The 12,596-nt window shown below is 34.4% G+C and overlaps 1 protein-coding gene across 3 annotated transcripts in view; it reads left to right on the forward strand.

Annotated features, from left to right (window-relative positions):
* The window catches only part of LOC127856300 (P2X purinoceptor 4-like), a 54,719-nt gene that overhangs the window by 14,183 nt on the left and 27,940 nt on the right, over positions 1-12,596 (forward strand). For 2 of the 3 annotated variants that reach the window (XM_052392424.1, XM_052392441.1), the window contains exons 4-7: positions 2,857-2,935; positions 3,473-3,572; positions 5,480-5,566; positions 9,805-9,952. In XM_052392424.1, coding sequence (XP_052248384.1) covers positions 2,857-2,935; positions 3,473-3,572; positions 5,480-5,566; positions 9,805-9,952 — 414 coding nt within the window. Of the gene's footprint in view, positions 1-2,856; positions 2,936-3,472; positions 3,573-5,479; positions 5,567-6,090; positions 6,236-9,804; positions 9,953-12,596 lie in introns of all 3 variants that reach the window. The other variant, XM_052392431.1, reaches the window with a different exon arrangement.

Genomic DNA, 12,596 nt, shown 5'->3' on the forward strand with positions numbered 1-12,596 from the left:
CCTGATGCTTGTGTATTCCTCTTTAAAGGGACCTTTTCATGTTTTGATAAATTGACAAAATGGAAAAAATGTTTCAGATTTGCAATTTTTAGTTGTGGTTATGTATTTTGCAAGAAAACCGTAATGCTGAACTCTAATTCAGAACATGCTTTAAATTATTCATTCTATGCATCTTTTGACGATTTAAAAGCCTAAAAATTACAAAGCGATACAAACACGAAATGATGGTATAAATTGGAAAATTCTGTTTTATCCTTCTACCGGTACGTTGTGACATTACACGCTGTGGTTGCAGGTGAATTATTTGAGTTTTAATATACCAAAATTGATTAAAATAAGGATATAGCAAACTTGTAAACTTGCAAACACTCAATAATATCAGATTAGATGGAGTTATTACACAGAATTGTTTGTTCAGGTCGATTAACTTAGTTACAGGCCTTGCATTGGATTGGACACTATTACTGTAAATAGGAAAAAGCAATTTCTGAACAACAGCTAAATTTTGGATGGATGTACTGGGCCATGCTGTATTTTTATGACCCCCTTCGAAGAAGAGGGGGTATATTGCTTTGCTCATGTCGGTCTGTCTGTCGGTCTGTCGGTCGGTCCACCCGGTGGTTCCCGGATGATAACTCAAGAATGCTTGGGCCTAGGATCATGAAACTTCATAGGTACGTTGATCATGACTCGCAGATGACCCCTATTGATTTTGAGCTCAGTAGGTCAAAAGTCAAGGTCACGGTGACCTGAAATAGGAAAATGGTGTCCGGATGATAACTCAAGAACGCTTAGGCCTAGGATCATGAAACTTGATAGGTAGATTGATCATGACTTGCAGATGACCCCTATTGATTTTCAGGTCACTCCATGGGTCAGTGGTTTGAGCCTAGTTGAGTTACTTTCTTCTTTTTTTTATGCCCCCCTTCGAAGAAGAGGGGGTATATTGTTTTGCACATGTCTGTCGGTCCGTCGGTCGGTCAGTCGGTCGTCCACCAGATGGTTTCCGGATGATAACTCGAGAACGCTTAGGCCTAGGATCATGAAACTTCATAGGTAAATTGATCATGACTGGCAGATGACCCATAATGATTTTCAGGTCACTAGGTCAAAGGTCAAGGTCACAGTGACTTGAAATAGTAAAATGGTTTCTGGATGATAACTCAAGCATACTTAGGCCTAGGATCATGAAACTTCATAGGTACATTGATCATGACTGGCAGATGACCCCTATTGACTTTCAGGTCACTAGGTCAAAGGTCAAGGTAACAGTGACCCAAAATAGTAAAATGGTTTCCGGATAATAACTCAAGAACGCTTATGCCTAGGATCATGAAACTTCGTAGGTAGATTGATAATGGCTGGCAGATGACCCCTATTGATTGTCAGATCACTAGGTCAAAGGTCAAGGTCACGGTGATCCGAAATAGTAAAATGGTTTCCGGATGATAACTCAAGAACGCTTATGACTAGGATCATGAAACTTCATAGGTACTTTGATCATGACTGGCAGATGACCCCTATTGATTTTCAGGTCACTAGGTCAAAGGTCAAGGTCACAGTGACAAAAATATACTTACACAATGGCTGTCACTACAACGGAGAGCCCATATGGGGGGCATGCATGTTTTACAAACAGCCCTTGTTGTGTTTTGAATTTATCCTCATTTTTTGTGTTCATTAAAGCTTTTTTGAGTTTTGAGTTAAACTAAACCCTGAGATTGAGGAGGAAAATGTCCATTATCTAATAGCTGAGATTGGAGATTGTTTGTGAGCTGACTGATGTCCATTATCTAATAGCTGAGATTTGAGATTGTTTGTGAGCTGACTGACATTCTCAAAACTCTTCGGAGTGGAAACTAATAATCTCATCTCATGATTTACCGCGGTACGCCTAAAAAAAGGAGAACTTTCACGATACTTGTCAAAGGCCAAGGTCATTTGTACTTACAATACAGAAACTGATTCCACTCAATTACTTGATATTTCATGGGAGTATTGCTTTGAAATGTTGTCTGCAGACCTAGGTTGGGATTTTAAGATATCAAAATACTATTGGGCCATTCTCTGTGAAAAGGGGGTTCAAATGTGCGAAAAGTGTTCTCCCAGATTAGGCTGTGCAGTCTATACAGGCAAATCAGGGAATACACTTTGTCCTTTTTTGTTTCAAGAAAGTCTCTTCTTAGCAAAAATCAAGTTTAGGCAAAAAGTGTCGTCACAAATAAGCCTGTGCCGACTGCACAGGCTAAGCTGGGATGACACTTTACGCACATGCAGTTAAACCCCTTTTAACAGAGCATGGCCTAATTAAAGAAACAGACATTGAACAAAAAAATATTGTGGTGTGGCATCACCATGTTTCTTTGTACTTATATCTCAGCCTTGACATCTTGTTTATTTCACTATTTGTAAAGATAGATATGCTATCCGCAAACCCATCATTTAATATTTGAGCCTTGGTGTGTGAAAAGAGGGTTAAAATGCATGTGCGTCAAGTGTCATCCCAGATTAGCCAGTGCTGTCCGCACACTTTCCATATACTTTCCGTCTTAACTAGATTTTTGGTAAGAAGAGACTTTATTTAAATGAAAAATATCACAATAGCAGAAAGTGTTTTTGCACACGCATTTAACTCTTTCAGTGCGGGAACCGAATTTTGAAGGACTTTGCAAACAGTTTGGATCCAGATGAGACGCCACAGAATTGCTATTCTGATAATATTCTTTGAAAAAAATCGAAGACAATGCTAATTTTAGATATTAAGCAGACAACATTTTAGCAGACAACAAATTTCCCAGCATGCAAAGGGTTAACCCCCTTTTTCACAGATTGAAGCTCATGTGTTTATTCTTGCAGGATATAAATGTTGTCGGAGCTAACTGCACAGATGATCCATCTATTTGTGTTAAAGATCAACCTCTGATGACAGGAGACGGTACTATAATTACTTATTTATAAGATATGCCATTTGTTCATTGATCAGTGTAAATTGATATAGATTTTCCTTGAAACAATTAAAGAAAAACAATTCTTATTTTGCATCATGATATTTTTTAATTATGACCCTGGGAGGCATATACATGTAGCCATCGGCTAGATTGTGATTCTGTCCATCAACCTGTACACGGGTTAACCCTTAAGGACAAGCTTCATATACATGTAACATCATTAGAAAATTGTGATACAAGCATGGATGTTAGCACTCCCAACATACTCACAACACCAGACTTAATTGTGAACTTAACCAAAAATCACTCATACAGTTTTCAACTAAAATTTTGTTATAGTAAGCTGTACTAAGTATGTAATTGTTACATCCGTAGGGATGCAAAACTGTGTCTTTTGACATAAGTCTAGTCCATGTATTTAAGATGATACACAGGCCACTACATATTTTATGGTTTGGTTTTCTTCATATTGACCATTGCATACATAAAGTTCTCTAGAAAAAGGCCAAATGTCTCTGCCGCAGGTTATATGACTGGAGAGTGTATTAACTCATCAAGATATCCTGGATTCAAAGTCTGCCAAGTTCAAGCCTGGTGTCCAACTGAAAATGGCAATTTGTCAGCGTAAGTGTAGCAAACTTTCATAAAATTTGTTATTTGTTTTTAGCTCACCTGATTGCTCAGGTGAGCTCTTGTGACCGGTCTTTGTCTGTCGGCCGTCCGTCCGTTAACATTTGTTCGTAAACACTCTAGAGGCCACATTTCTTGTCCGATCTACATGAAACTTGGTCAGAAGCTTTGCCCCAATGAAATCTCGGTCAAGTTCGAAACTGGGTCATGTCGAGTCAAAAACTAGGTCACTAGGTAAAAAAAAAAGAATAACCTTGTAAAAGTCACATGTCATGCCCAATCTTCATGTAACTTTGTCAAAATGTTTGCCTTAATGATAATGTTGGTTGAGTTTAAAAGTGGTTTGGGTCCGTTGAAAAACATTGACGTCAGTGGGCAGGCAGTTTTCCTTATTTGGCTATAGAGAAACCTTGTAAACACTCAAGAAGTCACAATTTTTGCCCAATCATGAAAGTTGGTCAAAACATTGGTTTTATTGATATCTCGGACGAGATCGAAAATGGTCAAGATCTGTGAAAAAACATGGCCGCCAGAATATAGTGAAAACATGTGAAAGCTCTAGAAGTCACATTTTTGGCCCAATGTTCATGAAATTTGGTCAAACATTTGTTTACTTGATACGAGAGTTGAGTTCAAAAATGGTTCCGGTCAGTTGAATAACATGGCTGCCGGGGGGGGGGGCAGTTTTCTTATATTTATATAGTAACGAAAAGATTGTGAACACTCTAGAAGGTCACAATTTTGTTTCAGATTTTATGAAACTTGATCATAATATTTATTTTTGTAAGCAATTAAGTTTGATGTTTTGTAAGGGGGGTCAACTCAAAATATAGGTAACCAGGTCAAATCTTACAAAAACAATAACACTCCATACGCCAGAGTTTTGGTTCAATAATGATGAAACTTGACCAGGATGTTTGTCTGGACAATATCTAGGTCAAGTTTGACATTTGGTAAAGATTGAATGAACCGACTCCTATCAGGTGAGCGAACTAGGGCCATCTTGGCCCTCTTGTTTATACATACCACTGTCATCTTGATGGGCCCTTTCTAAATTATCTCAATATAAATGTTTAAATTGGATTTTACCTTACTTGTAACAACACTTGAACTACTGAAAATAGTTGTTGCTTATGAACATCCAAAAACCATCCATGTCATGCAACCTCACATCTACCTAGCTACAACTGTAATACTTTGTTACACAGCCTTGTCTTTAAACAATCTTTTATCCACCCAACTTATTACATTTTACAAAGGGTTTCATCTTATCAACTGTGGTACGCTTAAATATAAGGTATGACATAGTTGTATGCTTTATTTACAATTTGTTGGTGTATTAAAATATCCCAGTGATGAACATATTATAAGATTTGAGTTTGAGTTAAAGATTGCATGCTGAACCATACCTACATATGCTTTCCATTGAAGACATTTGAGTATAATGCTTTGCCCAGCTGCACCCTGTCTGTCAGCCTATAGGTGTGTTTGTCAAGTGGTATGAGGAGTCTGTTGACCACGTAATGACTGTACGATAGCTTGAAAAACACCTTGACATTATATCAAATTGGTAGCCTTTTTATGCCCCCAGATCGAATGATCGGGGGTATATTGTTTTTGGCCTGTCTGTCTGTCTGTCATTGTGTGTGTGTCTGTCCAAAAACTTAACCTGGGTCATAACTTTTGCAATATTGAAGATATCAACTCGATATATTTTGCATGCATGTGTATCTAATGAAGCTGCACATTTTGAGTGGTGAAAGGTCAAGGTCATCCTTCAAGGTCAAAGGTAAAATATATGGCTTCAAAGCGGCGCAATAGGGGACATTGTGTTTCACAAACACAGCCATTGTTGTTATTAAAATCACTTTATTGTTGAAATAAGAAAAACTTTTTTTCAGTCCAAGACCTCCGGTTATTGGTGTTGCGGAAAACTTTACTGTACTCATCAAAAACAACATTGAATTTCCAAAGTTTGGTATTAAAAGGTATGCGCCTTTATATACATGCACATAGAATCTATTATTACATTTTTTGTATAAAAGAACATTTCCAATTCCATCAATACTGCTACTTGTACTACAACCATCACTACCACCACCACTTACACTTTGATTTGTTATCCTTCTTTTTTTAATTTTTTTACTTCCTTGTTTATAAAAAAGTTTTGTGAGTCTTGCCTATTTGGGGCTGTTTTTTTTTTAAATCTTACTAGTCAAGGTGGGTAAACTCTGATTTAATTCTTGTTGAAAAAAAATTCTTGTAGAAAAACAGTTGAATGCTATGTTTGTTACTAGAGTATCTTTTTTTAAATCTGATATTGATTTAAGAACATAAGAATGGCAGCTGTATTGAGGTACTACTTGATGCCATGCACTCAATATTTTACATACAACTGCCATTCTCGTATGTAACACATTATTAACATGATATGCTTGATATAAAATATTACTAATACAATATGCTGTCACAATTTTTTTACATCTTTCATTTGTTTCAATACATTTTTCAGGCGAAATAGTCCAAATAACAAAGACAACTCATATTTGCAAAATTGCCGTTACAACATTGATTTGGACCCCCAGTGCCCTGTATTCAAACTTGGCACCATTGTCAGTGCATCCAATATTAGGTCATTTGATGATATTGCTGTACAGGTAGATATAAATATATAACATCACTAACAAATGGTGGAAGACATACAGAATTTAGCCATTTTCTTTTAACTGTAAATGGTACCAGTGCATTGTGTTATTGAAATGATAAACAATGTTTTGTTTGTCATTTTGCTAAAACTACACGTTAATACATGCAAACATATCCCACACTACAAAGTAAAGGGTGCTACACTTGAATCAACATTGACGTTCATCAATCAGTCTGTCTGTCTGACCGTAGACATAAATTTTTCTAGAGAAATTCTTCTACACATTTTTATTTGAACAACATTTTATCTTGCTTGGATAATTCCTTATCATTTGAAGCTGTGCATGGGTTTAACAGTATTGTTATGGATTAAAAATAACAAAAGTTATGCCCTTCTTTCAACTTATTATTGTGTAACATTATTGATATATAGACTTGTTCCAAAACCTCAAGGCCCCAAAGTTTAATTTTTGGTATTTAAAATTGTAATGTGTTTCGTTATCATTTAAATGTTCTAGAAAATAGTCCCCTTATATTAAAAGTGGTTGCGCCCCTGGGTCAAATTTGTTGTGATTATACTTTGTAAAGCACTACAAAATCAGTAATATTCATCTGCATACAATGTTGTTGTTTTTCAATAAAATGTCAATTTTGTAGACAATAACAGGAATCAATTCAATCGTTTTGTTCAGTGTTGCTGTTTAACCAGCTTTTCACCTTAGCTGACCTTTGTAAGTGACGAATTATTTTGAATATAAAATTTCCTGCAGGTAGGCATGAAACTTTTAGATGATGATGTGTGATCAACACCTGACTTATATACAATTCTCCGCATTTAATACACATTTATACAGAACATGTTGATTTGTGTTTGGTTGTTTGCGTTTAACTACAATACATTCGTAAAATAACCTGTGTTTCGTTTATGGGCTCTCGATATTTTAATTATTGACAGCTTTGACAAGTTTTACGATACATGTAGCAATTGAAAACGCAACAGGTAAAGAGAAATAAGCAATGATGACGATTAGTTCCATCCAAACGGAGGGTATTTGTTTACAAAAATTCACTTTTATTTTTGCGCGAATTTCAGGATATCCCCGGAAAGCACGTTTTTCGAATGACTGAGTATGACGCAATAAAACATTAATTTGTATCCTATTGCATTCAATCTAATTTAAACACATTGGTCCATTGGTTGTTGCAATTAAATCTGAGCTGTGCCCTATGAAACCGCTGTCCCATAATGCACTGTTGATTTTACACTTCAGAAAATTATTGTACTTAAAGTGATCAAATATTTGAGATGCAAAACTCTGGAAACTTTATTGAAAATTGACCAAATAGTTTGCTAATTTCAACCAATAATCTTCGCATCTTCTCTAATTTGGGCCGATAAAATTAAGATTTTTTTTAGTTTGGCAATGGTGATAAATGAATAAGATCAATTGGCAATTGGCTTCACTTGTTTCAAACACTCCTTAACGGTTATTCGGTCCCACTAATCCGCTAATCTTAATAATGATACACTAAATGGGGCCAATTAATGATCACCTGATAACAAAAGACTAATATATTGACATGTTACAAACAGGCACCACCTCCTGCAAGTGACTCTCAAGTGTCCTCCCTCTTTCCCTACTACTATTCATGGCAACTGCGATATATTTTGGACAAACAAATCGGATATTGACTGAAGCATTTTTATTTTATTTTTTCATAGTCAGAAATTTGCGAATTTTAGTGCGGACGAAAATGTCATTTTTATAAAAATGACGAAATTTCGTGCTGGTGAAAATAAATGGTTTCACAGTAGAACATATTGTGATGCAGCCCTTCCAGAAATACTAATAAAGCATCTACAAAAAACCCAGATTATATACAAAATGTCATCTTTTACTCAAATCAATTAACGATTTAGTCATGACTTGTTTGCGCTTATGGCGAATCTTTAATCAAGTGCTCCTAATGGATAAACAGCTTAATGCGATCGGAAGTGAGTTAGAGCCAAACGATCAAAAGAATCTGTGAAAATTGTGATAGGCACTGTGAAAACAGTTAGAGCCATTCGAAAATTCGACCCTCACAAATTAGAGCCATCCGAAAGAAATTTATTTGAATACATGTATATAGCAATACAAAATCGGTGCTTCAAGGAGAGTTCCAGCCAATAAGTAATTCATGTCAACCGAGTTTGAGCCATCGGGTTTCGACTGTATGTTATTCAATTGACTTTCTATTTTTGGGAAGTATTTGGTATGAATTTTTTCAACAATGTGAGCTGCGTACTCAGCATGAAACAATGTTATCTCTAATGAAAAGGCTTGAGAGGTAAATAAATATATATACCAGTAATAGACCATGATTTCATCCAACAGCTTAAAGTAGAACCTATATAAAAGTTATCGATACTATTCAGCATGGTATTTTACAAGCACGTGTTATTATTCATTAGAACAATTGACACTATAAACATTGCAGTATCGGATCATCAATGCAATATATAATTTTTAGCTCGGCTGTGGTTCGGAGAAAACCCGAGGTATTTTCATAGCCAGCTCATCGTCCGCCGTCCGCGTCATGCTAAAACCTTAACATAGGCTCTAAAATCAAACTGCTTCTACATACAATTTTGAAACTTCATATGTTGATGCACCTTGAGTTCTACACGCCACACCCATTTTTGGGTCACTAGGTCAAGGGTCAAGGTCCCTTCTGACAAACTTTCATATATTCAAAACTGCACCCACAGTCGAGCGTTGGCACCTACTATGCGGTGCTCTTGTTTTAATAGAGTGTCTGTACAATTTTATACAATTGTGTCTTTGTCTCTTAATTTTTGGAAACCTGTATTTTTTAATATTTTTTGTATGTAAATTTTCGGACACAAAAATTATTATTTATTATTAAGTGTCCGGAAACTAAGAGTAATTACAGTATGATTAGATTCTAGTTGGTCCTGACCGTCTCAGATTTTGGTAAATTTTGCGAGAAAGCTAATTGTCATGTTACATTATTTGCTTTGTGAAAGTAATACGTAATGGTGATTGACAAAAAATTCTCCCACAAATTTGATCTTGGTTGACTCGTGATTAAATTCAAAAAAGTTTATTTCCGCAGTGTTGGTGGTGGTGGTGGTTTTTCTCAGTTAATATTTGTGCATATATTCAAAGGAAATAAATTGACACGTTGCATATCAATTAAAACAACTCACACCTTTTTGATTGGCCTTGATATGTGTTCATGCATATAATACAATATTATTTAATAACCTTAGAGTGAAATTGTGCACGCACGTAATATTTCTTATCTTAATATTTGTATATCTGTTTGAGTCAGTTGTCTTAATGCTTGAAAGCTTGTTTATATTTGTGAAAATTCTTGCATTGAAAAGTTAGTAAGGAAAGAAATGTGTATGATTTCATGATTATTTTCGTCTATATAATACTGTTATGAAACTGAATTGGTTTCGGTAAAATACTATTCAGCACATCACCATGGTTACTTGAATGTACCGCTACTTATCCATATGAAGTTTTTCACCTTATCAAGCCCTTATTGATGCATCTCTTCTTTTCAGAAAAAATATTATAGGATTCATTGACAGCTCAGAGCTAAAAACTTGTCGCTTTATCCGCAACGATCCAAAGTACAAATTTTGCCCAATATTCTATCTCCATGATATTGTGGAATATGCAGACACTACTTTTTCTGATATTGCAGTCAAGGTAACCATATATAATTTGTTTAAGTAGTAGTTATTTTCAAAATTGTGTAATATTTATTTATAGTTTTGCAGATTGAGTTTGTTATCTTTCTTCGTTTGCAAATTACCTTAATGTGTACACCCTTCTTGAATTCATGGTACATATTACAGTAATTTAAAATTTCATGTCATGTGGGTTAAGTAACATATGATACTGTAGCTTTGATTTGAATTTTGGTGGTCTGCTTGCTTGTATGAAAACCACAACACGAGCAACAAATAATAAACATATTTCTGTCTGAAATTGACATTTCAATAGTGTTACAATATGGTACAACTTCTTTATATCTGTATTTCTTCCACCACTTTGTATTTTATTATGCAACTGCTTTCTGACATGTACATTGTTATGGAACACGTACCCAGGTATTGCAGAAAATGGCACCTTATTTAGCTCTTTCATAGTATTGTTATTAGCTGGACAATGGTCCTAATTAACTTGTTTTAATAAACAGAAATAATAACTTAGATCTATATGATTTTCAAAGTTTGCATTTTGTGCGCATGTTTTACTTGCAGTTACAGCATTAACAATTATTTGACACATAGCTGTTTATTTATTAATTCATATCACATGTTTGTATACATTTCACAGCCCCTTTACATATTAGGCCAAAAATGATAGGCGCAAAGTCACGTGACTTTCAGAATTCCAGAACGAGGCTGAACGTGATGAAATTTCTAATAATGCCACGAAATGCCGCATGTGATTTCAAACCCTTCAAGGTTTTGAACATTTAGCTATGAAAAATATTGTAAACACAAGATGTCATTGTTAAAATTAGTAGTAAACATATACGGTAGTTTCCATTTTAAGTGACAATATATTTAAAAATATGTTTATTAAAGTACTTGTTTTTATTCAATTGCTTGAAAAAAATGTGACACTTTTCGTTTATTTTTACCGTAGTGTTTACCGGTAATCAAAGTTCTATCAATAATCTTGTTTATTGATAGATCTCAATTACAATGAGTTCAGCACAAATCCATTATCTGGATATGATCAGATACTGTGCGGACAAATTCCAAATAGCAACATGGTGTCATTAACCACTGGCGGCAAATGTCTGATTATTAAACTAAATTTATGATACCTCCATGTTTTCATGGAGTAGAAGTTGTCATTTCTTGGAGAAATTTTAAGCAAAATACTCAACTTTTGCTTTTGTTAGATATGTAACATTTTGTAAAAATTGAAAGTCACATGAAAGTCATCTGTCCACAAAAAAAGTAAGAAACTAAATACTGTATAGATGTAAGCCAGCTTAATCATAATAATCAAGTGACTGCCACCTATTCATTTAATTTATTTTTTAATTTAATGCTTAACATTTAATGTTGTTAGCTGGTACCGTTAAAATCAAACTCTGTCATTACATAGTCCTATAAAAACGAACTGTAGAGTGCGGAACAACATAATTAAAACAAACATTTTTGTTTGACAACAACTTGTTTAAATAATGTTTCAAAAAGTACAAATTATAAAGATTTATAACATAAAATGCTATTATATTAAAATCTCTTTATTAGAGAGTATGAGTGATATATATATATTTTTTTTCACTTGTTTATAATAATTCTTCAAGATTGTTTTTCGCTGTAAATAAAATTATTACCAATATTAATAGTGTCATGAACTATATTTTTTATAGTGCTTTGTCTAATGGTTTATTCAACACACCTTTTAACTTATTTGATAGTTCATGAAATTATAGCCTCTGAAAGTTATAGTTATATAATTCTACGTTTTGTATCCTGGGGTTAATTTATATCTTTGTTTTGAGCAGTTTTCGATGTTAAGTCTTCAGACTGTCTTTACTTTGATGTTCATGGGTAACTCGTATTTATTAAGATGAAATAAAATTTATAAATATTCACTTACAGTAATAAACATTATGTGGTTGAATTATTCTTTATCATTATGTGTTATAATGTTTATTGTAGAATTACTTATCAATGTTTTGACTAAACAAACATTGTTATAACCGTCCTGAATGTAAACAATCAACTGCTTTATAATCATTGGTATATTCCACCATTTGTGTAACATAGGAAAAGAAAGTTCACCTTCAGCTTTGTTTTGTAATTTGACATGTCATGTGATACCTAAAAATTATAACAGTGTAAGTATTGTGAAACTGGTCTATTTTTTGTTTGACCATTTGCTTTGGGTAAAATCAGTATTGTTAACATACACTTTAAACTTACATTCAGCTTTATTCATAATTTGTGATGCATACTTTCCTCATGGTTTAATTTGTATCTTAAATTATTTACCCTACCAAGAATTCTTACAATGTCAATTTTTATGCCCCCGAATGATCGCATTTCTGTCTGTTTGTCTGTCGTCACACTTTTGCCTTTAGGTTTCGAAAAATGCTCATAACTTATACGTCGCTTCAGATGTAACCTTCATATTTGGTATGCATGTGTATATAGACAAGGACTTTCCATATGCACACAAATTTTGACCCCTTTGTCCTTGACCTTGAACTTAGGGTCCGCGTTCTTGTTTCAAAATCTGCGTTTAGGTTTCGAAAAAGTGTCTTTTGGGGGCATATGTCTTCCTATGGAGACAGCTCTTGTTTTAATTTAAAGAATAAACT

The sequence above is a fragment of the Dreissena polymorpha genome, chromosome 1 (assembly GCF_020536995.1).
Source record: "Dreissena polymorpha isolate Duluth1 chromosome 1, UMN_Dpol_1.0, whole genome shotgun sequence".
Lineage (NCBI taxonomy): Eukaryota > Metazoa > Mollusca > Bivalvia > Myida > Dreissenidae > Dreissena > Dreissena polymorpha.